This window comes from Leptonychotes weddellii, chromosome 14 (assembly GCF_054177405.1).
Source record: "Leptonychotes weddellii isolate Sample4059 chromosome 14, ASM5417740v2, whole genome shotgun sequence".
Taxonomy (NCBI): Eukaryota; Metazoa; Chordata; class Mammalia; order Carnivora; family Phocidae; genus Leptonychotes; species Leptonychotes weddellii.
In genome coordinates this window covers 24,020,120-24,032,908 of record NC_138382.1, presented here as the reverse complement: position 1 = coordinate 24,032,908, position 12,789 = coordinate 24,020,120, and the positions used below count along the sequence as shown (strand labels likewise).

Below are 12,789 nucleotides of genomic sequence, written 5' to 3'. Positions count from 1 at the left end.
GTCTGGCTTAGTAAGCCTAGGCTACATCCCCGGGATATGCATTTTTAATAAGCGTCCCAGGTGATTCTGATGCATGTGGTCTCTGGACCACACTTTCAAAAAAGTTCCAGGAAAAAAATTACCAGGAATGTTTTTGCTGGGATGACCTCCATTTCCAGCATTGTGATATAGATGCTCATACTTGTTTTTAGCTACTGGAATCTCTGGTTGGGGAAGGAATAAATGAAATTGGCAGAAATTGCCCATTTTCGTTTCTGTTTAAATTCCAAGTAGAGTATTCAAGCTGAAAGATTTGTTTGGGGTTGTTCTGAGGACCAAAGAAGCCAATCAGGTATTAATAAAGAAGATCATTATCTTCTTATCATTATCAACCCTTGACTAGGAGCTATGCCCTTAAGGTGTCCCCTTCCTTAGTATCAAACTGTGATCACATGACCCACTGGATTGTGTTTTTAATGAAACAAAATAGGAAAGATTAGAGTGCACGTTATGTTCTAAGTGTAAGCATTTCTTTGTGTAGTTGTGTGTGCGTGTGTGTTGGTACTGGTTTGTGGCGTAAATGTATTTTTTACTGTGGGTGTGGTAAAAAAAATGGAAAGCAGCTGCCCTACCCTGTCCTGACTCTGGAGAGATAGTCCAAGTCCCCGCCTTTCTGAGAATTGCTTGGATGCGTGAGTGTCCACTGAGGCGCGTGCCGCAACTGGCAAGAACTCATAAAATTGATTTCTTCACCAGACTAGCAGTCCTGCAGCCCAGTCTTAATATGTTTAAACAAAGATGGAGTAGGCAGGTGGAAGACATTGATGCCGCAATACGATTAAATTAGTGGGAGCTGGCAAGAAGGCATGCTCTCTTTTGAAAGTGATAGTGGAGGAATGAGGGAATATCAAATTAGTAAAATTGGAGGAGGACCCTGATTGGAAAGAAGGATCCAGATGCAGGAAATCTGCCGTATGGGGACGGAGAGGCTGCCGTGGTAATACGATCAGGATATTACTGATGTGTGGAGGAAGGCCCCGCTGGGAAGATGCCCGGTTGCATTAGGAGAGCGCACCTTGATACTGCCTCTTGCTAATGACTGAACTGGAAGAAAGAAGCACAACACAAAACCAAACCAACGAACCTGTTGTTCTGTTTCCTTTCTTGTCCTAGAGTTCAACTGATGAGCCTTCTGAGAAGGATGCTCTGCAGCCAGGCAGGAACCTGGTAGCTGCTGGCTATGCCCTGTATGGCAGTGCTACTATGTTGGTCCTGGCCATGGTGAATGGCGTCAACTGCTTCATGCTGGACCCGGTGAGAGACCCCGTGGGAGGCGGTGCTTGGCTGGTGACTGTTCGCAAGGCTGTTATTTGTGTGGGAGCGTGAGGGGGGTATGTCGAGGTGGGAAGTGAGGCCCACAGAGGGCCAGAGATGAGGGAGTGGGCAAAGGGGTGGGGGAGATGGAGGAACCACGTGTACATCACGAGAAGATTACTGAGGTGAGAAATAATATATTAATATGGAATAATAATATTCCAGAGTATAAGGGGGGTCTTTGTTCCAAGATTAATTCTGTAGAACAGACATTATTCAACTGACTCAAATGCGCCCTGAGTCCAGGCAGGCCATATAAATGAATGAGGTGTGCTGGGGAAGGAAGGCCGAGGGCAATGGTGGGGGCGGGGGTAAGCTGGAGAGGTCTAGCAGTTGTTACTATTTGGGAATAGGGGCTCAGTCTTGCCAAGGCTTCCGGTGTCTCAAGAAACAGTGGATTAAAAAAAATGTAATATTTCTAGATTTGTAAAACATGTGCTAGCCAACTAAAACACATTTATGGACCAGATGGGGCTGGTAGATGGTCTCTTTGCCACCCACTGTGTCCATGACTAGCTTGTTTTGCAGAGGTGAACGGGTGTCCCAACTGATGCAGTGGATTGCCTTGTTTCTTCAAACATAGCTACCAGATCCATTTGATGTCGTGCATACGCAGATGAACGCTCTGTGAATGCTTGCAGTTTTGATAAGGCTTTGATAAACTCAAGGAAGAGAAAATAAAGAATGAAATGAAGATAAGTCCTCATTCCACCTTAGAGAGAAAAGCTACTTAGTGGAGAGGAGCCCAAGGTGCCATGAAAAATATTCATTAACAGCTTGAATTTGTGCATGACTTCTTCCACGTGTTTATTAATTGGAGTTATTTATTCAGGTAGATGACAGTTCCAGTGGAGCCGATGAATTGCGGAAAGAAGTCTCTTTCACTATTTGGCCCAACTCAACCTACCGTTGAATATAGAATTCAGTAGGCAGGCACATTCATCATGCATTTGATCCAGTGCCCCAAAGGGAAAAGAATTGGGTTTATAAATACCTTTTAGTTTTAGACATGTCCTCCTATGACAGTAATGAAACTTTATTAATTCGGCGCTTTTTGTGGACACACGGAACACAGGGTACACACGGCTGGCTGGAATTGGGCGGGAGACAGGTATAGCTCCTGGTGAGGCCCCGGGCTTCGTGTGCGTGGCAGGTCGTAGCCATGAGAATGTAGGCTGCCTTGCACGACTGGACTTTGGCTCCTTGGAAGTACCAGCGCTTAATAAATAAACAAAGGTAGGAGAACAACACTAGATTAAGCCTCCAAGTGGGGCGACCTCAGGGGAACATAGTGGCAGAACCGGAGCAAAGTTCACCCTGAGCCCAGTGCACAGTTTCTGGAATCACTGAAGTCTGCAGATGTATGGCTTTGCTAGAGATTTACTGCTTCCCCAGACATTCTTCTAGTGACTTCTCTGTTACCTTTGAGTTGATGGACCTGTAGAAAAAATGAAATCTTTTCTTGTCTCCAGGTCATAGACCGGTGTCTCTGGGGGTCAGTTTCTGTGTATGTGATAGGCTTTTGCCACTTCGAGTCCTAATGGCCCCTCAGTGTTTGGAAGAACAGCGCAGGTCCGCTGTCATAGTCCCCTGCTGGGGCCGCCGGCTCATTAACCCGCTGCTCCCCCCTGCTGCCTGCAGGGCGAACCTCAGGACCCCTTCAGCGCTTTCTATTCATTTTGGCTGGCGGTTTCTGCTCAAAAGACGGAGACAGCTATATGTGCGTTTCCAGCAGGCTTGAACCCTCAGAAGGCTCTCAGGCTCTTGTGTGCACGTGCAGGAGACTTTCCTCCTTCACGTCTTGGATTCTCTGGCCAGGTGCCAGGGCAGGGCGTCGGAAAGCATGGCTGCAGGAGCTCTGCAGCATCCACTGGGCGATGGCTTGCTTTCAGGTCTTCTTCTGTAAAGATACCTAGCTAGTGAGTTAGTTTTCTGATTATAAAAGAACATTTCTACAGAATTGTGGCCAGAATTTTTGGAAATACAAAACAAAAACAAAAACAAAAACAAACCATAAAAGAAAAAACGAATCACTCAGGTGAAACCTTGCAGTGACCACTGTTAATTCTAGTCTTTTTCTCCTTCCCCTCCTCCATCCTCCTTCCTGCTCTCCTAGTCCTCCTTCCGTCCCTCCCTCTCTTCCTTCCTTTCTAGGTCACACTCCCTACCTGCAGGAAGGACTCTGCGATGGGGGTAAATGGCTGGGGCACCTCCTTTCTTCTTCGCTCTTGCCTCCAGGGAGCAGCTCCCTCCCGACCAGGGCAGAGCTTCAGTCAGCCTCTTCTCAGGACACGTGGGAGCTCCAAACAGTCCTCAGTCCCGGGCAACAGGACCTAGGTGACACTTTCTCTCGAGATTCCAGTCTCCTCTAAAGCACCTCAGCCCCAGAGGCATCAACTCAGCACCGGAACTTGGTGGCAGGACCGAGTTCTGAGAAACGTGTTGCAGATCAGCGAGCAAAAGCACCCAGGGTTACAGAGGCTGGGAGTCCAGACTCAGGATTCTCTTCCTTTCTGTGGCAGCACAGAGAAGGGACACATCATCACGGCAGAAATGGAAAGCCGAGAGCACTCCTGAGCACGCCGGTGTGACTCAGTGCCCACCTCTCCTCATACCCCACCTCCTGGGTGCACCAGCAGAATTTTTTTTTTTTTTTTTTGCAAAATTGTATATTGCTCTGGACGCACATTTCCCCTGCCCCCCGGGGGGGCACAGCTGTTTATTTTTTGTTATCTTATTTTATTACTATTTTCTCATCCTGATAAGTGTACTCTTTAATCCCCATCCCCCATTTCCCCACCCTCCTGTCTGGTAACCAGCAGTTTGTTCTCTATAAAGAGTCTGTTTCTTGGTTTGTCTCTCTCTCTTTTTTCCTTTGCTCATTTGTTTCTTAAATCCCACTTGAGTGGATGGATACACAGTTCTCATTCTCCCTCAGGTTTTGCTGCTGTGTTAGGTATTTCTGCCCTCCCTACTTTTGTCTGTTTTCTTTCTTGTTTTACTGAAACCATTTGAAAGCCCAGTCAAGAGTTTCGACCCGCTGACATCTGCCGCAGCCTCTTCTCTCCTCCTGTTTCCTTTTCGCCCACCGACTCTTCCCCGGCCCTGTTCACAATTCCTGGAGTGGCAGGTCAGGGACAGGGTGTCCCAGGGCTGGGAGAGGCACCTTGTGCCCCCAGCCTCAGGACCCCGGGGCGCAGCGCAGCCTGGCCCCGGAGGAAGCGGCTCATCACCTGTCCGTCTCCTTCTCCTTTCCCAGGCCATTGGAGAGTTCATTTTGGTGGATAAAGATGTGAAAATCAAAAAGAAAGGAAAAATCTATAGCCTCAACGAGGGCTATGCCGGGGAGTTCGACCCTGCCGTCACCGAGTATGTCCAGAGGAAGAAGTTCCCCCCGGTAAGTGAGGGGCTCTGTGGGAGGGCCCCGAGTTATGCACAGATCTGTTGGTTCATGATTTACCCTGGAGGCTAAAGGTGGCAGGGATGGCAGGGGCTTGGACTCCAGTGTGCACTGACCCCATGGCGAGGTTCCCACCTCGTACTGGGGACTGGAACTCCTGCCCTTGGATGTCAAAGTCCGAGGGTCCGTTTCAGCCTCTGCCGCTTTCTGCTGGCAGGAGAAGATCAGGACAATAAAGTCAGCCAGATGAGTGAGTCCATGGCAGTAAAACATTTCGCTTCTGTGGTCCCCAATCTCGGATGGTACAGAACACGGTTCTCGTACCCAGGTGCCTGCCCTGGGGTGGCCAATGGATTTCTGTTCGCCGTCTCAAGATTACGAGTGTCCATCTTGGTACCTTTCTGAAGAAGTTTCAAGTCACTGAATACAAAGAGAAGAAATGGCTGTTTACAGAGCTAGTTTTATGTAGGAATATCCAATTTTGTCATCCTCTTCAGTGCCTTTGAAAGCTGCTATGTGATGAGGAGGAAGCCCAGACCTTGTTAGGATGACATTCAGGGCCTCCTGGCCGGCCCTAGGCTCTCTTTCGAGCTTATCTCTCCTTCCACCTTACCCTGCATTGCCTTCCCACCCACTGAACCCTGCACACACAAGTGCACTGGCTTCCTCCCCAGGCCCCAGGCAGATGGCATCTGCCTCTCTGGGTTGCTGTGCTTTGCTCGGGCAGGTCCCACGCCCCCTTGCCCGGCTCCTTGGCTTGGCAAAGTCCTTCTCAGCCTGCCAGGTCCTGCTGAAAGGTACGATTTTGTGATGCCTGTTCCAACCCTGTAGTCAGAATCAACGACACCCTCCTGGGGGACTTCTGCAGGTAATTTGACCCTATTATGAGAGGTGTAAGAGGCGGTCTCTTTCTGCTCCTGGGGCTCAGGATTTTCATCACATTTCCTAGCACAGCTCCAAACACGCACCTTGTAGGTGCTCATTAAATAAATGATCACTGAACCAGATGAGCAGAGAGGACGCAGAACTCTCTTTTCCATGACCCTAATTATTGTTGTCTTAACCTTGCAGGATAACACAGCCCCTTATGGTGCCAGGTACGTGGGCTCCATGGTGGCTGACGTGCACCGCACCCTGGTCTATGGCGGGATCTTTCTGTACCCTGCGAACAAGAAGAGCCCCAATGGAAAGGTAATCAAATCCCCTGAAAAGCTGTTGAGGGGCGCCTGGGTGGCTCAGTCTTTAAGCGTCTGCCTTTGGCTCAGGTCATGATACCAGGTCCCGGGATCAAGCCCTGCAACAGGCTCCCTGCTCAGAGGGAGTCTGCTTCTCCTTCTGCCACTACCCCTGCTGTGTTCCCTCTCTCGCTGTCTCTCTCTGTCAAATAAATAAAATCTTTAAAAAACAAAACAAAAAAACGTGGTTGAAAAGCAGTGGATTCCATTTGCAGCCCAGGGGATTTGATACAGGAAGAAAGAGAGATTACAGTAGCTGTTATATTGCTGTTATGCTCTGCAGTACGATGCTGAGGATATCTGTGGGATATTCTTTTCTAGATTGGAGGCTGTCTTAGTTAAAGCCAGGTGATACTGGCTCGGAATGGTCTCGTGAGAGCCCTTCCATTGCTAAAGATAAGTAACAGTGTTACGGTCAGGATGGGTGCTTCCAGTGGGTGGCCTGGGCAAAATGAATGCCATTCACAATGTGAAATGAAACAGTTCAGCTTCATTACCAAGGCAGAAAATCAAATATGTATCCAAATAGAGGTTTCCTTTGATTGCTTTCAAAAGGCGTAAAATAGAAATAACTAATGAGCTGACATTGGCTGCTTGGAAAATGATACCTTCCTAGGGAAGGAAAGAATCTCTGGGGAAACCTAGAGCTTTCAGGTGAGCTGTCAACCACCGAATGCACTGGTCTAATGCCCACAGTGTCGCGAGGTTGTCTTTTTTTTTTTTTTTTTTCAAATGTGAGAGAAGGAATGGGAACAAGAATCCCCTTAAGATAGTTAAAAATGTGTATGTGCCAGATATATTCAGATGTCTCTTTACAGCTGGTGGTGTCCAGTTCATTGAAGGCATTCTCATTTACTTAAAACACCACTCTTGCCATCACCACCTCAGGCATCCCAACCTATGTGATTAGCCTACTCTGTCGCACTTTTCTTTAATGCCTCAAAAAATTGTGTCTTAACACCAATATTGAGGTTCCTCCTTTTTTTTTTTTTTCTGTTTTGCAAATCTGGCCATGACACCTGTATGCAAATACAGCCAGGAAACACCTGCAAGAACCTGTCTGCTCAATAGGCAGACTGCATGAAAATGCAGACAGTAAAAAAGTTAATATTTAAAAGTAAATGCCGAGATGTATAACATACTCAATCCCAACCCCCGAAGCCTTCGGAGAATTGTAAAAGGAATGTGTACAGGGTTGCAAACAATATTATACTGTTTGGAGAAGCTGGTCTGCTTTCCAGATGTCTGCAGCCAGACACTACCATGGACGTTTAATGCTTTTAGAATAGGCAAAGCTCCATCCAAAACACACAGAGTCACTCATTAGGTCCAGTTTCCGTGCTATAAAGAGAAGGGAACCATCAGTTCTGCCAAAATGTCATTCAGTCCTGAGTCCAGGTGGTCTGTCTCACATTCGCATCAGGCACTCTATTGCTGGCTGTGGCCTGATGAATGGTTTAATTTAACCAAATGGTTAAATTAATCACTAGGTCTTAAGAGGCAGCCTTGGGGGTGAGGACTATTACAACCTCACAGAAGGAAAGGGAGAGTATCGGTTACCTTGAAAAGTCCCACCAGCTCTGTACTAGTTTGCTATAGAACGCATCCCTTTTTTTTATGTAATAATGAGCGTGCTGCTCGTGGCTCTTTTTTCCAGTTGAGACTGCTATACGAATGTAACCCAATGGCCTACGTCATGGAAAAGGCGGGAGGATTGGCTACCACTGGGAAGGAAGCTGTACTGGACATTGTTCCCACTGACATCCACCAGAGGGCGCCAGTCATCTTGGGGTCGCCTGAAGACGTGAAGGAGTTCTTGGAGATCTACAAGAAGCACGCTGCCAAATGAAGAACTGGCCTTGCCCACACCAAAAAGAATTGCCATTTATCTGGACCTTTTGTCTCCCACAGTGCTACCCCTTTCTGGCTCCACACATTCCTAGACAGCAGAAATAAAGAGCATGGATATTTTCACCATCAGAAGCTGCGTAGTACCTGGTGCTGCCGTTCTATCTCAGTAATGCCACTGGGCATATTTTGAGTGGGTGGGGGAGAAACAAACATATCCTTTCTAAAAAAGAGTCTTCCTTGCTTTGTGTCAAATAATAGTAGTAGTGGTAATAATAGCAGTGAATGCATATCACAATAGATAACTCATTTAATTTTCACAACCTTATGAATTAGGTAGTCTATACAAATAACCCCTTTCACAGATGACAGAATGGAGAACGGAGAGGGGAAGTCATCTGCCCAAGTTTCCAGCCAGTGAGCGGCCACGCGGGGATATGAACCCAGGTAGTCTGGCCAGGAAACAGAGTTAATGTATCGCGTTTCCTGCGTGTTGTTCGTTCAGGTCTGAGCGCACAGAACTAACCTGGGCAGAGCTGTTTACACCTTCCTGGGTACTGGACTACCCATCTATGACCTGTTGGCCTCACATGTGGGTGTAACCCTCTGAGTCGCAAATGAAGGCTTACTACTCAGTGGTGACTTTTCTATAAAAACCGTAACACTCTGTTGAACAACAAAGCCTAGTCATTCCTAAGGTTTAATTACGATAAGGAAAAAGATTCATTATAAAAGGAAATACAATTTGTTGCCAGCAAGTATATTTCTCACTAGGCTCTCTATATAAGCAGTTTCTCCCTTAGCTGACCGTGGACTAGAATCCCAAGATCATAGCAAGTTATCTGTTAAACATCTGTGGACTTTCTTGAGCTCTAGATGTAGGCAAATATGATCATATATAATATGTTATTTGCTATATAGATATATAAATTAATATATTAAATAATCAGATGTTTAACATTTAATATTTTAAATAATTTATTCAAGTATATTTAATGTATTAATATGTTAAAATATAGATTATATATTTACTTGTGAGCTGCCCTTCACCGGTGAGGATGAAGGGATGGTGCTTGCTGAGCATTGTGTGGAGGCCTGGCAGGAACCCAGGTCTGTTGGTTCTCAGGCTCCACGTGTCATGCTGTCCCTAAAATGGGAGCTCCCTCCTACTCCTAATCAAAACACATAATGTTCTCTTTGCAAAGGAAAACACCCCCTTTAGCCACTCAAATATTTGGCTGCCAGGCATTTTCTAATAGGTCCCTCAGTAATAGCATTCGCAGGATTTGTAGAGGTCCCCATGCCTCCCTGCTGCCACCCACAGGTCTGATTTTGGTTCTTAGAGGTTCCATAGCCATATTCCTCATGTTCCAAGTTAAAATCATGCCTGGATGTAAGCCCAGATTCTAAATATTTTAAAGTATATCAGTAGAGGAGTTTCTCCACAATGGCGTGCTTGCTGTTTTGTGTCTTTCACCAAAAGCTAAGTCCAGTTTGACTTGAAGCACCTGTCTGTCCTGGCTTTGCCACCATGCTATGTCATTGGGCATTTGATGGGACACCCTGTGACCAGGAAGGGGGTAGAAACTCCACATGAGCATCATTGTTCTCAAAGTTCTCAGAGTATCTGTGGTCCCTGGTCCCCAGGTTTAGAATTGGAAATAATTTCAGGATGACTCTAGTGCCCCCTCTTCCCCCCACCCCAGCCAATGACATGTCCACATCCAAATCCCTGGAGCCTGTGAACATGACCTTATTTAGGAAGAGGATCTTTGCAGATTTAATTAAATTAAGGAATTTGAGATGAGATTATCCTGAATTACCTGGGTGGGTCCAAAATCCAATGATAATGCATTTTTATAAGAGACACACAGAGAATGCAATATGAAGATGGAAGCCGGGACTAGACTGATGTGTCCACAAGTCAAAGAAACCAAGGAATGCCAACAGCCACCAGAAACTGGAGGAGCCAAGGAAGGATTCATTCCTACAGCTCCAGAGGGAGCACCCAACAAAATGAAATACTTACATATAAATCTAACAGGGACGCCTGGGTGGCTTATTTGGTTAAGCAGCTGCCTTCGGCTCAGGTCATGATCCCAGGGTCCTGGGATCGAGTTCCGCATCAGGCTCCCAGCTCAGCAGGGAGCCTGTTTCTCCCTCTGCCTGCCACTCTTCCTGCTTGTGCTCTCTCTTTCTCTCTGACAAATAAAATCTTAAAAAAAAAAAATCTAACAAAATATGTGTAAGACCTACAAAACTCTGATGCATGAAATCAAAGAAAAACTAAATCAATAGACAGCTTTTCCATGTTCATGGATAGGAAGACTCAATATTGTCAAGGTGTCAGTTCTTCCCAACTTGATTTATAGATTCAATGTGATTCCTACCAAAATTCCAGTAAGTTATTTTATGGATATTGACAAACTAATTCTAAAGTTTATATGGGCAGGCAGAAGACACAGAATAGCCAATACTGAAGGAGAAGAACATAACTGGAGGACTGATGCTACCCAACTATAAGACTTACTATAAATCTACAGTAATTAAGGGTGCCTGGGTGCCTCAGTCAGTTGGGCGGCCAACTTGATTTCAGCTCAGGTCATGGCCTTGGGGTTGTAGGATCGAGCCCTGCACTGGGCTCCACAGTCAGTGTGGAGTCTGCTTCTCCCTCTCCCTTTGCTCCTCTCCCTGCTCATGTTTGCTCTCTCTCTCAAATAAATAAATAAGATATTTTTAAAAATCTAGAGTAATTAAGACAGTGTGGTATTGGGGAAAGAACAGACAAATAGATCAATGGAACAGGATAGAAAGCCCAGAAACAGACCCCCATAAATGTAGTCAACTGGTCTTTGACAAAGGAGCAAAGGGAATATAATGGAGCAAAGATAGTCTCGAACAAATGGTGCTGGACCAGCCAGACCTCCACACACACAAAATGGACCTAGACACAGACCTTATACCCCGCACAAAAATTAACTCAAAATGAATCATAGGCCTAAAAATATAAACCGTAAAACTCCTAGAAGATAATATAGGAGAAAACCTAGATAAGCTCGAGTATGGTAATGACTTTTTAGATACAACACCAAAGACAGGATCCATGAAAGAAGTAATTGATAAGCTGGGCTTCATGAAGATGAAAAACTGCTCTGGGAAAGACAGCGTCAAGAGGATGAGAAGACAGGCCACAGTCTGGGAGAAAATATTTGCAAAAGACACATCTGATAAAGGACTGTTATCCAAAATATACAAAGAACTCTTAAAAATTCAACAATAAGAAAACAACTGCTTAAAAAAGGGGTGAAAAACCTTAACAGACACCTCACCAAAGCAGATACTCAGAAAATAAGCATATGAAAAGATGCCCCACATCATATGTCATCAGGGAAATGCAAATGAAAGCAACACCCCTACACACTTTTTAGAATAGCCAAAATCCGGAACACGGACAACACCAAATGCTGATGAGGATGTGAAGAAACAGAAACTCTCATTCATTGCTGGTGGGAATGCCAAGTGGTACAGCCACTCTGAAAGACAGTTTGGCAGTTTTTTTATAAAACTAACCACACTCACTATATGATCCAGCAATCATAGGACTTTATACTTACCCAAAGGAGCTGAAAACTTATATCATACAAAAATCTGCAGAAGTCATTAATAGCAGCTTTATTCATCAATGCCAAAACTTGGAAGCAACCAAGATACATACCCTTCAGTGGGTGAATGGATAAATACACTGTGGTCCATCCAGATAATGGAATATTATTCGGTGCTTAAAAGGAATGAACTATTAAGCCATGAAAGGACATGGAAGAAACTTAGATGCATATTTCTAAGAAAAAGAAGCAGAAATGAAAAGATTACGTGGTGTGTGATTCTAACTACATGACATTCTGGAAAAAGCAAAACAATGGAGACAGTAAAAAGATCAGTGGTTGGCAGAGGTCAGCGGGGGAAGAAAGATGAACAGGAAGAGCAAAGAGGATTTCTGGGGCAGTGAGGATACTCTGTATGATATTATGATGATAGATGTATGTCATTATACGTTTGTCTAAACCCATAAAATATGCAACACCAAGAGTGAGCCCTAAGGCAAACTACGGACTTCTGGTGATTATGATGTGTCAATGTAGGTTCATTCTTTTTTTTTTTTTTTAAAGATTTATTTCTTTATTTGAGAGAGCGAGAGAGAGAGTACATGAGAGGGGGGAGGGTTAGAGGGAGAAGCAGGCTCCTCGCCAAGCAGGGAGCCCGATGCAGGACTCGATCCAGGGACTCCAGGATCACGACCTGAGCCGAAGGCAGTCGCTCAACCAACTGAGCCACCCAGGCGCCCTGTAGGTTCATTCTTTGTAAAAAATATATCACTGTGGTGGGTGATGTTGGTAACGGGGGTGGGGGGCGGGCGCTGTGCATGTGTGGATGCAGGGAGAAATGGGAAATCTCTGTACCTCCTCTTGATTTTATTGTAAACCTAAACTGCTCTAAAAAAAAAAATCTTAATTTTTTTTTTTAAAAACGCATAGCATGATGAGAATAAAAGTAAAAAGCATAGCGGTTACCACAGAATTAAAACAAAGATCTAACATGGGCTGGTTCCACTTTAATTTTGTTTTCCACTTGAAGTACTTTCCTATATATTTTTTATGCATTGAAAACCAGACTTGGTATATTATAGGAAAGTAGAAATTGGATTCTTGATTTCCCATCTTTGTTTTCTGTTATCTTACAAAGTTGAAGCTTAAGCTGATTTCATCGGTGTGTGAAGAAAAGTAAGGTGATCCCCAAGGAATCAGATTCCCCATGTGGAGTAGCTTACAATGGCCTCCGTGTCCCATGCTCAGGTACATAGTAAACCCTGCAGTCCTATGGGGGCAAATGCGTGGATATTTTTAAACATTTTGCCACAATTGCATTTTTTTGTTGTTTTTTTGCCTGATGGAATTC

At 45.1% G+C, this 12,789-nt stretch overlaps 1 protein-coding gene across 1 annotated transcript in view; it reads left to right on the top strand.

The window, feature by feature from the left end:
* FBP1 (fructose-bisphosphatase 1) overlaps positions 1–7,971 on the top strand; it is a 14,742-nt gene extending 6,771 nt beyond the window's left edge. Inside the window, exons 3-6 of the mRNA XM_081802916.1 lie at positions 1,153–1,293; positions 4,613–4,750; positions 5,825–5,944; positions 7,646–7,971. Of these exons, the coding sequence (XP_081659042.1) occupies positions 1,153–1,293; positions 4,613–4,750; positions 5,825–5,944; positions 7,646–7,837 (591 nt within the window). The 3' untranslated portion in view covers positions 7,838–7,971. The remainder of the gene's footprint in view (positions 1–1,152; positions 1,294–4,612; positions 4,751–5,824; positions 5,945–7,645) is intronic.
* Positions 7,972–12,789: the final 4,818 nt, after the last annotated feature.